Here is a 12,818-nt window from a genome sequence, read left to right as displayed (position 1 = left end):
TGGCCTTCATCAGTTGGGAGATTGAGTATAGCAGTTGGGAAGTTATATTGCAGTTGAATAGGATGTTAGTGAAGCCACACCTGGAGTATTGTGCTCAGTTTTGGTTGCCTTGCTATAGGAAAGATATTATTAAACTGGAGACAGTGCAGAAGAGATTTACAAGGATGTTGCAGGATTCAAGGGTCTGAATTATAGAGAGAGGTTGGACAGGCTAGGACATTTTTCTTTGGCACGTAGGAGTCTGAGAGATCATCTTATAGAGGTGTATGAGGTCATGAGAGGCATGGATAGGGTGAATGCACTCAGTCTTTTTCCTATGGTTTGGGAATGGAGAACTAGAGGTATAGGTTTAACTTAAGAGGAGAAAGAATTAATGGGAACCTGAGGAGCAATTTTTTTTACACAGCGGGTGGTATGTATGAGCTGCAGGTGGAAGTGGTTGGGGCAGGGGAATTGATAACATTTAAAAGGCATTTGGACATATACATGTGTAGGAAAGGTGTAGAGGGATATGGGCCAAGTGCAGGCAAATGGGATTAGCTTAGATGGGCATTTTGGTCAGCATGGATCAGTTTGGGCCAAAGGGCCTGTCTCCGTGCCGTAGATTCTACGATAAGTAATTGTACATGTTAACTCCTGATGTATTTTGAAAAATTCTAGAGTAAATTATTCCAGTATCCCAAACTTACATGTGAGTGTTCCCATTTACTGCATTTAGGCCCATTGCGTAAAAAGATTTATGTTCTCAGTCTTCATTTGTCTATTAACTAACTTTTTCTATCTTTGTCTATGGGGCCAAAGATGCACATTCTTACTTAGGCCTTCACTCCCTCAACCCTTCTTGCAAGACTTAGATGTGGTGCAGAAGTGCCACAAATATGAGTTGTTGCTTTTTAAATGTAAAATAGACAACAGATTGTGAGAATGATTTTCTTCTCGCCGTTTCAGAATAGCAAATATAAAAATCGAATTGTCAAAGTTGGACTCAGAGGCCTGGCCAGGGATGCTCGACGTTGAGCGGGACAGGTTGATGCTGATCAACGAGAAGGAGGAACTCCTGAAGGAACTGCAGTTTGTGACACTACGGAAATGCTCACAGGATGAGCTTGCACGGCTGGAAGCAGAGAGGAAGCGCCTGGAGGAAGAACTTCATTCTGCACCCAACGCCCCCAGTGAAGCACTGGCTGAGAGGTCTGAGCAGTGGTTATACACTCGGAGCTTTGGGAGCCTTTAGGGCAGTGTGAGGGCAGCGCAATTACTTCCTGTTAAATATTGGCAGCAAGGTTGAGATATGCAATAAGAGACCTAGGGGTATTTGTGGACAGATCTTTGAGGGTGACAGGTCAAGTTAACAAAGCGGTCAACAAGACAAATTGGGATCCTGAATTTTCTAAATAGAGGTCATAAAAAACCAAGAAGTTAGAATCCCTACAGTGCAAAAGGATGCCATTCAGCCCATCGAATCTGAATCGACTGTTCAACAGAGCAGCCCACCCAGGGTCTATCCCCACAGCCCCGTGTATTTATGTTCCCACGGCCCCACATATTTACCCCACTAATTCAAGGGACAATTTAGCATGGCCACCTGCACATCTTCAGACTGTGGGAGAAAACCGGAGGAAACCCAGCCAGACACGAGGAGAATATGCAAACTCCACACAGATGGTCACCCTTGGCCAAGAATAGAACCTGGGTCCCTGGTGCTGTGAGGCAGCAGTCTAACCACAGTGTCACCGTGCCTCCCGAAAGTTAGGCTAAACCTGCATTAAACACTGGTTTGGCCCCAGCTGAAGTATTGTGTCTAATCCTGTGTACCATACTGTAGGAAGAATGTCAAGGCTTAGATGAGAGTACAGCAAGATTTATTAGCATGTTACCAAGGATAAGGAATTAGAGTTATGTGGATAGAGTGGAGTACTTTTTAAGGCAAGAATAGATACATTTTTGAACAGTAAAGCGATTAAGGGTTATGGTGAGTGGGCGGGTAAATGGAGCTGAGTCCATGAAAAGATCAGCCACGATCTTATTGAATGGCGGAGTAGGCTCGAGGGCAGGTGGCCTATTCCTGCTCCTAGTTGTTATGTTCTTATGTGAAAGCTCAGGGCGGTCTCCTTGGAGCAGAGAAGGCTTAAGCAGAGATTTGATAGAACTGTTTAAATATGAAGGGTTTTGATTAACCAAATAATAGCTGAAGGGTTAATAAAGTGAGAGCATGGAGTTAAGGTGATTCACCAACTACTCAAAGGCAACAGAGGGATACTGTTATGCAGTGAGTGGTAAGGTTTGGAATACACTGCCTGTTAGGCCACAGACTCAGTAGTAGTCTTCAGAATGGAAGTTGGATAAACAATTGAAGGAAAGAAGAATTACAGGGATATGGGAACCATATTCAAAAGAGCTGGAGCAGATTTGATGTGGCAATTGGCCATCTTCGGCACTGCACTATATCCATGATTCCATAATTATCAAGCTCAATACATTTTCAATACAAAAGAGAATGGAGCCAGAAGACTGTGGAATGCATAAGATATTGCATAAGGACCAGATGATCTTTTTTTAAAACAATATTGTTTATGCTGGCGCTGTTGTGTTTAGGTTTAGATGTACGAGACAAGTTTTTAGATGTATGAGGCAAATCTTTTTAGATGTTCGAGGCAAGTTTTGAGATGTATGAGGCAAGTTTTTTTTGATGCATGAGGCAAATGTTTTACACAGAGGGTGGTGGGTACCTAGGACTCTCTGATGGGGGAGGTAATGGAAGCAGATACAATAGTGACTTCTAAGGGGCATCTGGACAAACACATGAATAGGATGGGAATAGAAGGATGAGGTTTTAGTTCAGTTGGGCAGCATGGACAGCAGGCTTGGAGGGCCGAAGGGCCTGTTCCTGTGCTGTAATTTTCTTTGTTCTTTGTTACCTGCTGTGTTTCTGAGATATAGTAATAAGTCTCTCAACACCAAGTTAAAGTCCAACAGGTTTATTTGGTAGCAAAAGCCACTAGCTTTCAGAGCGCAACTCCTTCGTCAGATAAGTGGGAGTTCTGTTTGGAAACAGGGCATATAAAGACACAAACTCAATTTACAAAATAATTATTACTTTGTAAATTGAGTTTGTGTCTTTATATGCCGTGTTTGTGAACAGAACTCCCACTTACCTGATAAAGAAGCAGCGCTCTGAAAGCTAGTGGCTTTTGCTACCAAATAAACATGTTGGACTTTAACCTGGTGTTGTGAGAATTCTTACTGTGTTTACCAATGCCGGCATCTCCACATCATGATTTCCCAGATATGGCAAGCCTGGTTTGCTGAGGGCAATTTATTGTTACTTTTATTTCCAGACTAAAATTACAAGAGAAGAGGAAGAGGCTTGTAAGACAGCTTGAGGATGCTACGCAACTAACCATGTATCTACATTCCCAAGTTAAAAGGTATGTACTTCTACGATATGAAAAATTCAAGCCTTTACTGGCAACTATTTATAAATTTGTACTGAATAATTCAATAAGAATGATTGCAAGGAGGATCTTGCTGTTTTCAATTTGTCTTATAATCCTGTGATAAAAGTGAGCGTGGGCCTACGACCTTCAGATTCCATTCTAGGTACAGCTGCTGACTCACCTTCACCATTCCACCCCTTCAGCAAGTCAATAAATACAGAAGATATACAGCAGAAGCTAGCCAGCAATTGAATATTTTTTACTCCTGCTTTATGAGCTGGGGAATAAACTGCTCAGAAAATCAGGGGAAAATGCCTCCATTCATAAAGTACATTTCACACCTTCCAATGTTCCACAACTCTTCCGATTAAATGTATCCAGTCGCCAATATAATGTAGGAAATGTAGCAGCTCATCTAAGTGGGCGGCACAGTGGTTAGCGCTGCTGCCTCCAGCACGAAAGACCCCGGTTCAATTCCGAACTTGGGTCACTGTCTGCGTGGAATTTGCATGTTCTCCCCGTGACTGCGTGGGCTTCCTCCGGGTGCTCCAGTTTCCTCCCACTCTCTGTGCGAGTTAGGTAGATTGGCCATGCTAAATTGCCCCTCAGTGTCAGGGGGATGAGCAGGGTAAATACATGGGGTTACGGGGATAAGGATTGGGTGAGATTGAGGTTGGTGCAGGCCCAATGAGCTGAATGGCCTCTTTCTGGGATTCTATGATTTGCACACAGCAAAATGCCCTAAACGTGGTGTGATAAAGATTACATGACTTGATTTAGCCACGTTGTTTGAGAGATAAATAATGGCCGAGTCACCAGGGAAGATTCCAGCTGTTCTTTTCAAAAATAACTTTTATATTCAACTGAGATGGCAGGTGGGGCCTCAGTTCAAACTTTCATAGACCAGGGCTTTCATCATGTGTCCTATTGTAGAATCATAGAATCCCGACAGTGCAGAGGAGGCCCATCGAGCCTGCACCGACAACAATCCTACCCAGGCCTGATCCTTGTAGCCCCACTTAACCCCCTGACGTTAAAGGGAAATCCCACCCAGACCTGTTCTCCATAATCCCAATTATTTACCCCACTAATCCCCCAACCGATAAATCTTGGGACACTAAGGGGCAATTTAGCATGGCCAATCCACTTAACCAGCATGTCTTTCAGACTGTGGGAGAAAATCACAGCACCCGAAGGAAATCCACACAGACATGAGGAGAACTGAGGAAAACTTCACGCAGTCACTGGAGGCCAGAATTGAACCCGGCTCCCTGGCACTGTGAGGCAGCAGTTCTAACCACTGTGCCACCCAAATGGTGGCGCCCAACACCACCACCTTCCGACTGTGTGAAGCACTTCTTCAGTATTGTACTAAAGTGTCAGATTATATGTTCCTGGAGTGGAAGCCGAATCCCCACCCCTCAGAGTTACACAGCTTCAGATAACACAAGTATGCGCGAGGTGTGATCCAGATACATAGATGAAGATTCCCATTCAAGGTCAGCTGAGATTCATTCATTTTGCACGTCACAGAATTAGTCGTGTATTTTGTGCCTCTTTCCATAGCCAAAATAATAGATGACTCAAATGATGTGCTGCCTTTTTAAGGAACAGCTAAACGGTTTACCAGAATCTTTGAGAAAAGGAATGTGAGACAACAGGAAAGATGGTGCGAAGGATGCATAAATTAAACACTTTGTCTTATAATCCGGTCGCTGGTGTTGGAATAAGCAAAACAAAATTGTCCTATTCTCTGCTCCAGTGTTCCACACGTTTCTACAGGATCAAATATAATTGGTGTTGTTTAAAATGGGTGAAATCCATCTTATTCTTGTATGTTGGCCAGAGATTTTAACTGGTGAGATTTTAAGGACTCGGGCTGCAATGTCAGAGTGGTTTTTGAATTCGCTTCCAATTGTTAATGCTTTTCTATGAATGGCAGCTGCCACATTTATTATTTTAACCCTTCCCCGTCCATTTTCCACCAGCGTTCAATCCTTTTTGCTCACTGGGACTCACTAATTCCTGTCTGTCAGTACGAGATGCAACTCTAGGTGATTCTCAGTAGGGAACTGTAAGGTCCATTCATTTCCTTTGAATGGATGCGAGGAGAGCACTTGGTACGATTTTTGAAATGAATTTCTTTTACTGAACAGAACTTAAAGAAAATTAAATCATGATGGAAGCAGAGAAAAGCAAAGCAAACTTGGAGAGACTGGCTTTTTCTGGCAGTTCCTATACTGATCACACTGCAACTGAGTCTTGAAAACAAACTGCAAACTAAACACATAGTTCCACAATATATCAATTCTTATCTCGTTATTGGAAATGTTTTTCACAGTCTGTCTCTGTCTGGAAGACAATCCTTGCAGCCGCAGTTGTTTGCCTGCAGTGTGTACCCTTCAGGAATGCAGTCAATTTTTAGCTAACCCAACATGCCTTTTGAGTTTTAAAACATAGTCAAGTTTAGCACTTTTTTTTAAAGCTTAGCAGAGTTAGTTACATGGGCAGAAATATCTTAAAATGAAGTCTTTGCATAAATTAAGTCTTTGCATAGACAGAAGCAAACAGGGATATATAGGATCTCCCAGAGACTCAGTCCATTTTTGTACTCATTTAATGTTCATGTGTGCAAAAAAAAGCAATTCAAGATGGCGCCGCAGTGTGGCAACTTCTTGCAAGCTCTGCCCAGCAAACTCTCTAATTCTACTTTTTACTCTTGTTCTATTCTTCTAAAACTCTATTCTAACTCTTTTACACTCTAGCTATGACTGTAACATTACATTCTGCACCCTCTCCTTTCCTTCTGTATGAACAGTATGCTTTGTGTAGGATGCGAAAAACTATACTTTTCACTGTACACTAATACATGTGGCAGTAATAAATCAAATCAAAAGGGGAGTGATCAGGTCAATTAGGGAAAACCTGATCAGTTTTCCCCCTCCCTACCATAAGAATACTGAGGCCAGTTGTAATGCATGTGCCACTCTCCCTCAGTATACTTCAGCCCAGGTTGAACTCGGAGCATTCTTGGTTTGTGTAGCTCAGCAGTCAATGGATAACTTTACTGGGCCATCTTATGCCAAATATAAGATAACAGTCAGTCCATGAGGGAACTGAGAGTTCTATTCTAATTCTTGTGTACCGGAGGCACTTACGAACCATTTGAGTTCTGACTTCCAAATTTCTGACGTCTTTGACCATCTTGTACTCCCTGCACCACTGCTGGGCTGATGGTGACATAGTGGAGTTGTACATAACACAGTAAATTTTGAAGCAATTTTGGGATGATCCAATAATTTGAATTAAACATCTTTAAATTACAAGTTGCAGACTGTAGCTTTAATTTGACGCTGAAGGTTGCAAAATGGTTTCACTTGCTCTGGGTAATGTTTCACTGTTAGATGTTAATCGGCACTGCAATAATAACTCACTGCTGTAACTTCAGGAGCAGGTTCATGCTGATCAGCCTTCTCAGAAGATTAGAATGATTTTCTTTACGCATACCTGTCCCAAAATCATACTGTAAAATATGGAAGTGGATATATATATATACTTTTTAATGGCAATGTACCCACTCAAAATTGAACCAAATTGAACATGAAACCAAAAGAGGGAGAGACTTAAGGAACATTAACTCTTTCCTCTCCAATATTCATGAGAAATATGAAGCAACCCTGAATCAGTACTATTAATCAGCAGGTCATGGTTAAAGCTAAGTTGCCATGGTTATGACATTTGTCAAAATGCCATTACGAAAGCCATTCTTGCTTAATGTATCTCTCTCGTTTTTCAGCCTCTCAGCAAGCACGTTATCAGTCTCGTCTGGAAGCAGCCTGGGGTCACTGACGTCAAGCCGGGGCTCCCTCAACACTTCCAGCAGGGGATCTCTGAACTCACTCAGTTCCACTGAGCTTTATTACAACCCGTCGGACCAGAGCCCTGACCTGGACTACCAGTACAAGCTGGACTTTATGCTGCAAGAGAAAGCTGGTTACAGTCCTTCGGGGCCCATCACCACCATCCATGAAAACGAGGTGATCAAATCCCACAAAGAGCCGGGCTATGAGGACTCTGCAGGCTCCTCTACTTCAGGACATGCTGTGAAACCTCTGGTCGAGCCTCCCAAGTCGGTCACCTCTCTGTCGTCCAGATCTTCGCTCTCTTCCTTGTCTCCCCCCAGCTCGCCGTTGGTCTCGGATGCTGTATTTTTATCCTCGGCGCAGGATTCGCCTTTGCACCACCTCACGGCGGACTTTGAAGACTGTGAATTGCACCATGGCTTCGCAAACCTTGGCCTCGACGGCAACGGTGACAGCCAAATGTTGCTGGAACCTGAGCAGGCCAGCAGGACACACACGCCCTACCTGAACATGGTGTCAGGGATTCGAAGCAGAACGGGACAATACCTGAATGAGACCAAAGGCCTCAATGACGAACTGGCAGTACCTCTTTCCACACTAAATGAAGGCATTGCAGGTAAGGGAGGCCTATCATTCAGTGATAAGAGTATAGTGCTTGGCTTGAATGTTGCCTCAATGATGAAAGTGCTACTGAACCCTTAGCCTAGAAGAACCCAAGTTCAATCATTGATCTCTGTTGAGTTAGTTGGCCTGAACTAAGGCACCCATTGAGTGGCTAAAACTGGCATCTTTACCCCAGAACTTTGTGGGGTGGTGGAGAGGAGGGAAGGATGCGGGTGTGGGCTGGTGGAAAGGAGATCAACTAGGTGTTGCCTTTGACATCCATTAACTGCTGCTGCTGCTGGGGACTGGGTGCACTGAGCATTTTTGTGAGGACAAAGAGAATCAGGTCCAGCTCCATGGTTAAATGCCCAGGCAACATTTGGGGTATGATAGTCAGTAGCATAGCACCTCTGAACCATGACCTTTCTCTTCTCACCTACACAACTAATGTCTCCAGCACCGCACCTATCACTAAGGATCCCACTGTCTGTCCTGGTGATCCCAGGAATGAAGGGCATACGAGGAGCGGTTGAGGAGTCCAGGTCTATACTCGATGGAGCTTAGAAGGATGAGGGAGTATCTAATTGAAACTTACAGAACACATCTGGGGGCATTGCGAAGCCTCGAGGCCAACCCAGACATGTATATTTGCAAGTCCGACAAAGGGATTGATATTGTCTACCTTAACAAGTGTGAATGTATCGACAATATATACACGTTCTTAGAGACTGATTCAAGTTCCTTTCCATTGGACCAACTGCCAAGCATAACCGCACAGCCCTGATCGAAAGCAAGTTACAAAAACATTAGACTTGTGTAAGGATAATGAATTGCCTTTCGTGTATGATAGGATTAATCCGCATGGTTCACTATTTCCAATGAACGTAAGTAAAATCACCATAGTCTTAGATGAACATAGGCTGCTGTCTCCTTAAAGCCGCTTCACTTAGTCATGATTTTTAAGTATGCAACCACAACTTACAGTGAGGACTTACTGTATATGAATTTTGGTGCTCGTGCAATGCCAGGTACATAGACTTTGTGTCCCAATGAATGGTGGATCATATCAAACAACCTGCCCCTTTGGTGTTCCTGATAGGTAAGAGTACTGACCATACTAAACCAACCACTGCTTACAACACTCAGAACATTATCTTTGATTTCTCATCAATTCCAAGTGTGCTAAGAATTACTCTCAATAACCAAATTAGTATTATTAGTCGGGCTCACAATGTAGATCACTTCCTCTTCCTCAAAGCTAATAATACGCAGGAACCTTTGCAAGCAAAATATGTCCCGTCATTACAACTTTTTAGAATAAACAAATGTATGGAGGTCAATAGCTCACTGATACATTCTCTATGTCAAAGTCTCGACCAATCAGAACCAATTTGCCAACAGATCAGCACCCCTTTTCTCATGCAGTATAAAGTATTGTCCCCTTTGAAATTTGGTGTTCTTGCTTCTCGTCCTGATGAGTACAAGACAAAAAGTTTTGACGGCATGTTTCATTTTTCAGCAATATTCAAGTTCTGTACTACCAAATGACTCTTTGTGAAAATAAGAAGCTGAAGAGAAACTAAAAAAAGGTCCTGACATTAACTCTCCTGCACAGCTAAATAGTGGTCAGCAATGGTCGGTCCAAAGGATGAGGATTGCCTGAAGGCCACTCTAAAAACAAAAATGGCATCTCAGCCGACTAAGGGAAACATGCTGCTAGGGACTGGAGCAAAGGTGGTGAAAGGTGATTCACAACGAAGCTTGAGACAAGTTTGGGCCATAAATGTGCCCAAAGGAAACGAAGGAAAGGTCACCATCAATCTAATCTGACATCCAATGCCCTGTGTGTGGGAAGAGTTCCTCATGAAAATCAGACTTTATGAGAACTCTCCATCTGTATTAAATTGGAGATGCATTCACACCTGTCCTCTTGAATAAAGCAAAGAATTGGAGAATTTTTAGATAATTTGGTGGCGATTGACTTTAATCCACATGAATCAACAATCACAATAAAACCAATTCTCTGGCCATATCCCATCACTAACTGTTGTACTTTGCTGCTGTATTGGCTGCTGCATTTCCCATGTTGCATCAGTGATTACATGTCAAAGTGTTCTTCATTGACTGTGAAGCATGCTTGGGCATCCTGGGTGGAATCTTACCGTCCTGTCCACCACGGGAATTGTATCGTAGAATCAGAAGGAAGCCATTCAGCCCATCAGGTCTACACTAACCACAACCCCACCCATATCCTAGCCCCATGTATTTACCCTAGCTAGTCCCTCTGACACTGAGGGGCAATTCAACATGGCCAATCCACCTAACCTGCGCACCTCTGGCCTTTGGGAGGAAACCGGAACACCCAGAGGAAACTCACACAGACACGGGGAGAACATGCAGACTCTGCAGACAGTGACCCAAGCCGGGAATCTGGTGCTGTGAGGCAGCAGTGCTAACCACTGTGCCACCGTGCCACCCCTGATTGTAGCAGGTGGAACACGGACCATGCAAAGCTCTGTTGCCCTTGGGTGCAATTCTCCGACCTTGGGACAAGTGTGGCTGGAAAATCCCATCCCCAGTGTCGTGAAAGGCACTATATAAATGCAAGGTTTGCTTTTTTCTGCAAAACCTGGGATTTCACAGATTACTATGCTGCACTCACTACTCACCCTGTGAAACGTGGCTGAGAGTCCACAGATTACAAGGTTGCAGTCAATTCTTAGCCCCCAGTATGTGCCCAGAATCACGCAAAGTACCAAACTGTTGAAATGCTTGAAAATTGAAGCAAATGTGTAATGTTAAAACCTGACTTGCATTACCTGCGATTTCTTTGCTAACTATCACACAGAAAGTGGTGCATATATGAGCTGCCAGAGAAAGTGGTTGAGGCAGGTAAGTACGTAGACGGGAAAGGATTAGAGGGATATGGCCAAATGCAGGCAATTGGAATGAGGATGGTCGGCATGGACCATTTGGGCCAAAAGGCTTGTTTCTGTGCTGTGTTACTCAATGACTCAAGGTGAGATTTTACAGCCTCGCTCATCCCGAAACCACAAAATCCCGCCTAAAGTCAATGGACCTTTCCCATGTCTGTCCCCTCACCTGCTCCAATGGCGGGCGGGGCAGTAAAATTCTGGCCTATGACTCTATATGGAATGTGACAGTGAACCATGGATATGTGCTCAACTTTGGTTGCAACTTTGGTACAATGGATGCAAACAAAGCAGCTTTATGGGTGCACTGTTATACACTCCTTTGGAAGAGATAGCTTGAGGATGCTGCAAGTGATCTGAAATGAATTAAAATGTTCATTGCCGGAGCTTTTCAAGCCATTGCTATTAAAAAGCAGGCCAGAATGATTGGCAGGAGCTACATTTCTGTTGTAGTATCAGTCAAGGCATGTTTGAATACCAGTTTGTGCAGATTAATTGAAAACTTATGTTTAAACTTCGAAGGAGAGGCAGAGAACATCAATAGTCCCAACAGGACAGCATTGTAATAGACAAGATAATAAAGACATGGAGGAATAATTCATCACCCAATGGATTGAGACAGGGACAGAGGTGAGCTATGTTAAGGAGGTGCAAATAGATTGTCTATGTGATGGGGAAGATACACGTTTGAAGCTCAGCTCAATGCTAAATATGATGGCAAATTTGCAAAGTGTTTGATTTAGTTTCAGACAAGGGCCAATGAGGAGAATGGGGTTGGTGGCTAACGTGCCGAGTTTGTGACAGGCATCAACAATAAATACTTCGATCTTTCAAATGCACATCTGGAGGAAATCAGAGTTAATCTAAGACTGGATGTAGGGCACACAGCGTAATGACTCTGTCACCGAGGTTACGGCTGTTTTGTTGCTGGGAGTAAAGTGGAAGCCTGACTAGATACAAACATAGAATAATCACAAGTGGGACGGCATGGATCTAAGAGGTACAATACACTCAAAGACTGTGAAGATGAAAAGGCAGGATGGAGATGGCAGATGGGTTACTTGGATAATAGGATCAACAATTTTTGTGTTACATGAAGGCAGCTGATTTTAAACAGGAGGAATGGTGTTTGAGGAGCGGGCGCCATTGACAAATGCATGCAAGCATATGGGACCAAGAAGGGGAGTTGGGAGGCCAGTCACTCATATAGGAATACATAGAATCTTTCAGCCAACCGGACTGTGGCATCGTTTATTCTCCGTTCGCACCTCCCCCATTCCTTCTGCATTTGGGCGGCACGGTGTTACAGTGGTTAGCACTGTTGCCTCACAGCGCCAGAGACCTGAATTCAATTCCCAGCTTGGGTCGCTGTCTGTGTGGAGTTTTCACGTTCTCCCCATGTCTGCGTGGGTTTCCTCTGGGTGCTCCTGTTTCCTCCTACATTCTGAAAGACGTGCTAGTTAGGTGCATTGACCCGAACAAGCACCAGAGTGAGGCGACTGGGGGAATTTCACAGTAACTTCATTGCAGTGTTAATATAAGACTTACTTATGACTAATAAATAAACTTTCTTTCTTTCTAAATTTACCATCATAAGTCTCGCTCCTCTTCTCCCTTATCTAGCTTTCCCTTAAATTTGTCTATACTTACCTCAAGCACTTCTTGTGGTAGCAAATTTCCCACTGGCAGCGCAGATTCCTGGATAAAGATTCTTCAGAATCCCTATTTGATTCCTTGGTAATCGGTGGGAATGACCCATTCTTCTAACAAGAGTTTTTTCTTATTAGTGGGCAACATATTCAGGGGTTAATGTACCCAAAAATTGTTTTAATAAGTGAATCCTACTTGTTTTTAAGTTTACATCATTTGACTTATTAAGCAGTTGGAAAGTCTGAACGTGTCTTGTTACAATTCATGTCTTCTGTTAACACTGTGAGTCCTGTCTATCCAAGATAGCCACCAATACCTATCAGGCTGTGCTA

The 12,818-nt window shown here is 43.4% G+C and overlaps 1 protein-coding gene across 3 annotated transcripts in view; it reads left to right on the top strand.

Annotated features, from left to right (window-relative positions):
- LOC145343288 (protein WWC2-like) overlaps positions 1-12,818 on the top strand; it is a 229,672-nt gene that overhangs the window by 175,438 nt on the left and 41,416 nt on the right. For all 3 annotated transcript variants that reach the window (XM_080189431.1, XM_080189430.1, XM_080189432.1), the window contains 3 exons: positions 949-1,191; positions 3,339-3,428; positions 7,234-7,916. In XM_080189431.1, the coding sequence (XP_080045557.1) occupies positions 949-1,191; positions 3,339-3,428; positions 7,234-7,916 (1,016 nt within the window). The remainder of the gene's footprint in view (positions 1-948; positions 1,192-3,338; positions 3,429-7,233; positions 7,917-12,818) is intronic.

Source organism: Carcharhinus amblyrhynchos, chromosome 5 (assembly GCF_965287045.1).
Source record: "Carcharhinus amblyrhynchos chromosome 5, sCarAmb.v2.hapA, whole genome shotgun sequence".
In the NCBI taxonomy this organism is placed as follows: Eukaryota; Metazoa; Chordata; class Chondrichthyes; order Carcharhiniformes; family Carcharhinidae; genus Carcharhinus; species Carcharhinus amblyrhynchos.
This window is presented reverse-complemented; position numbering and strand designations above follow the sequence as displayed.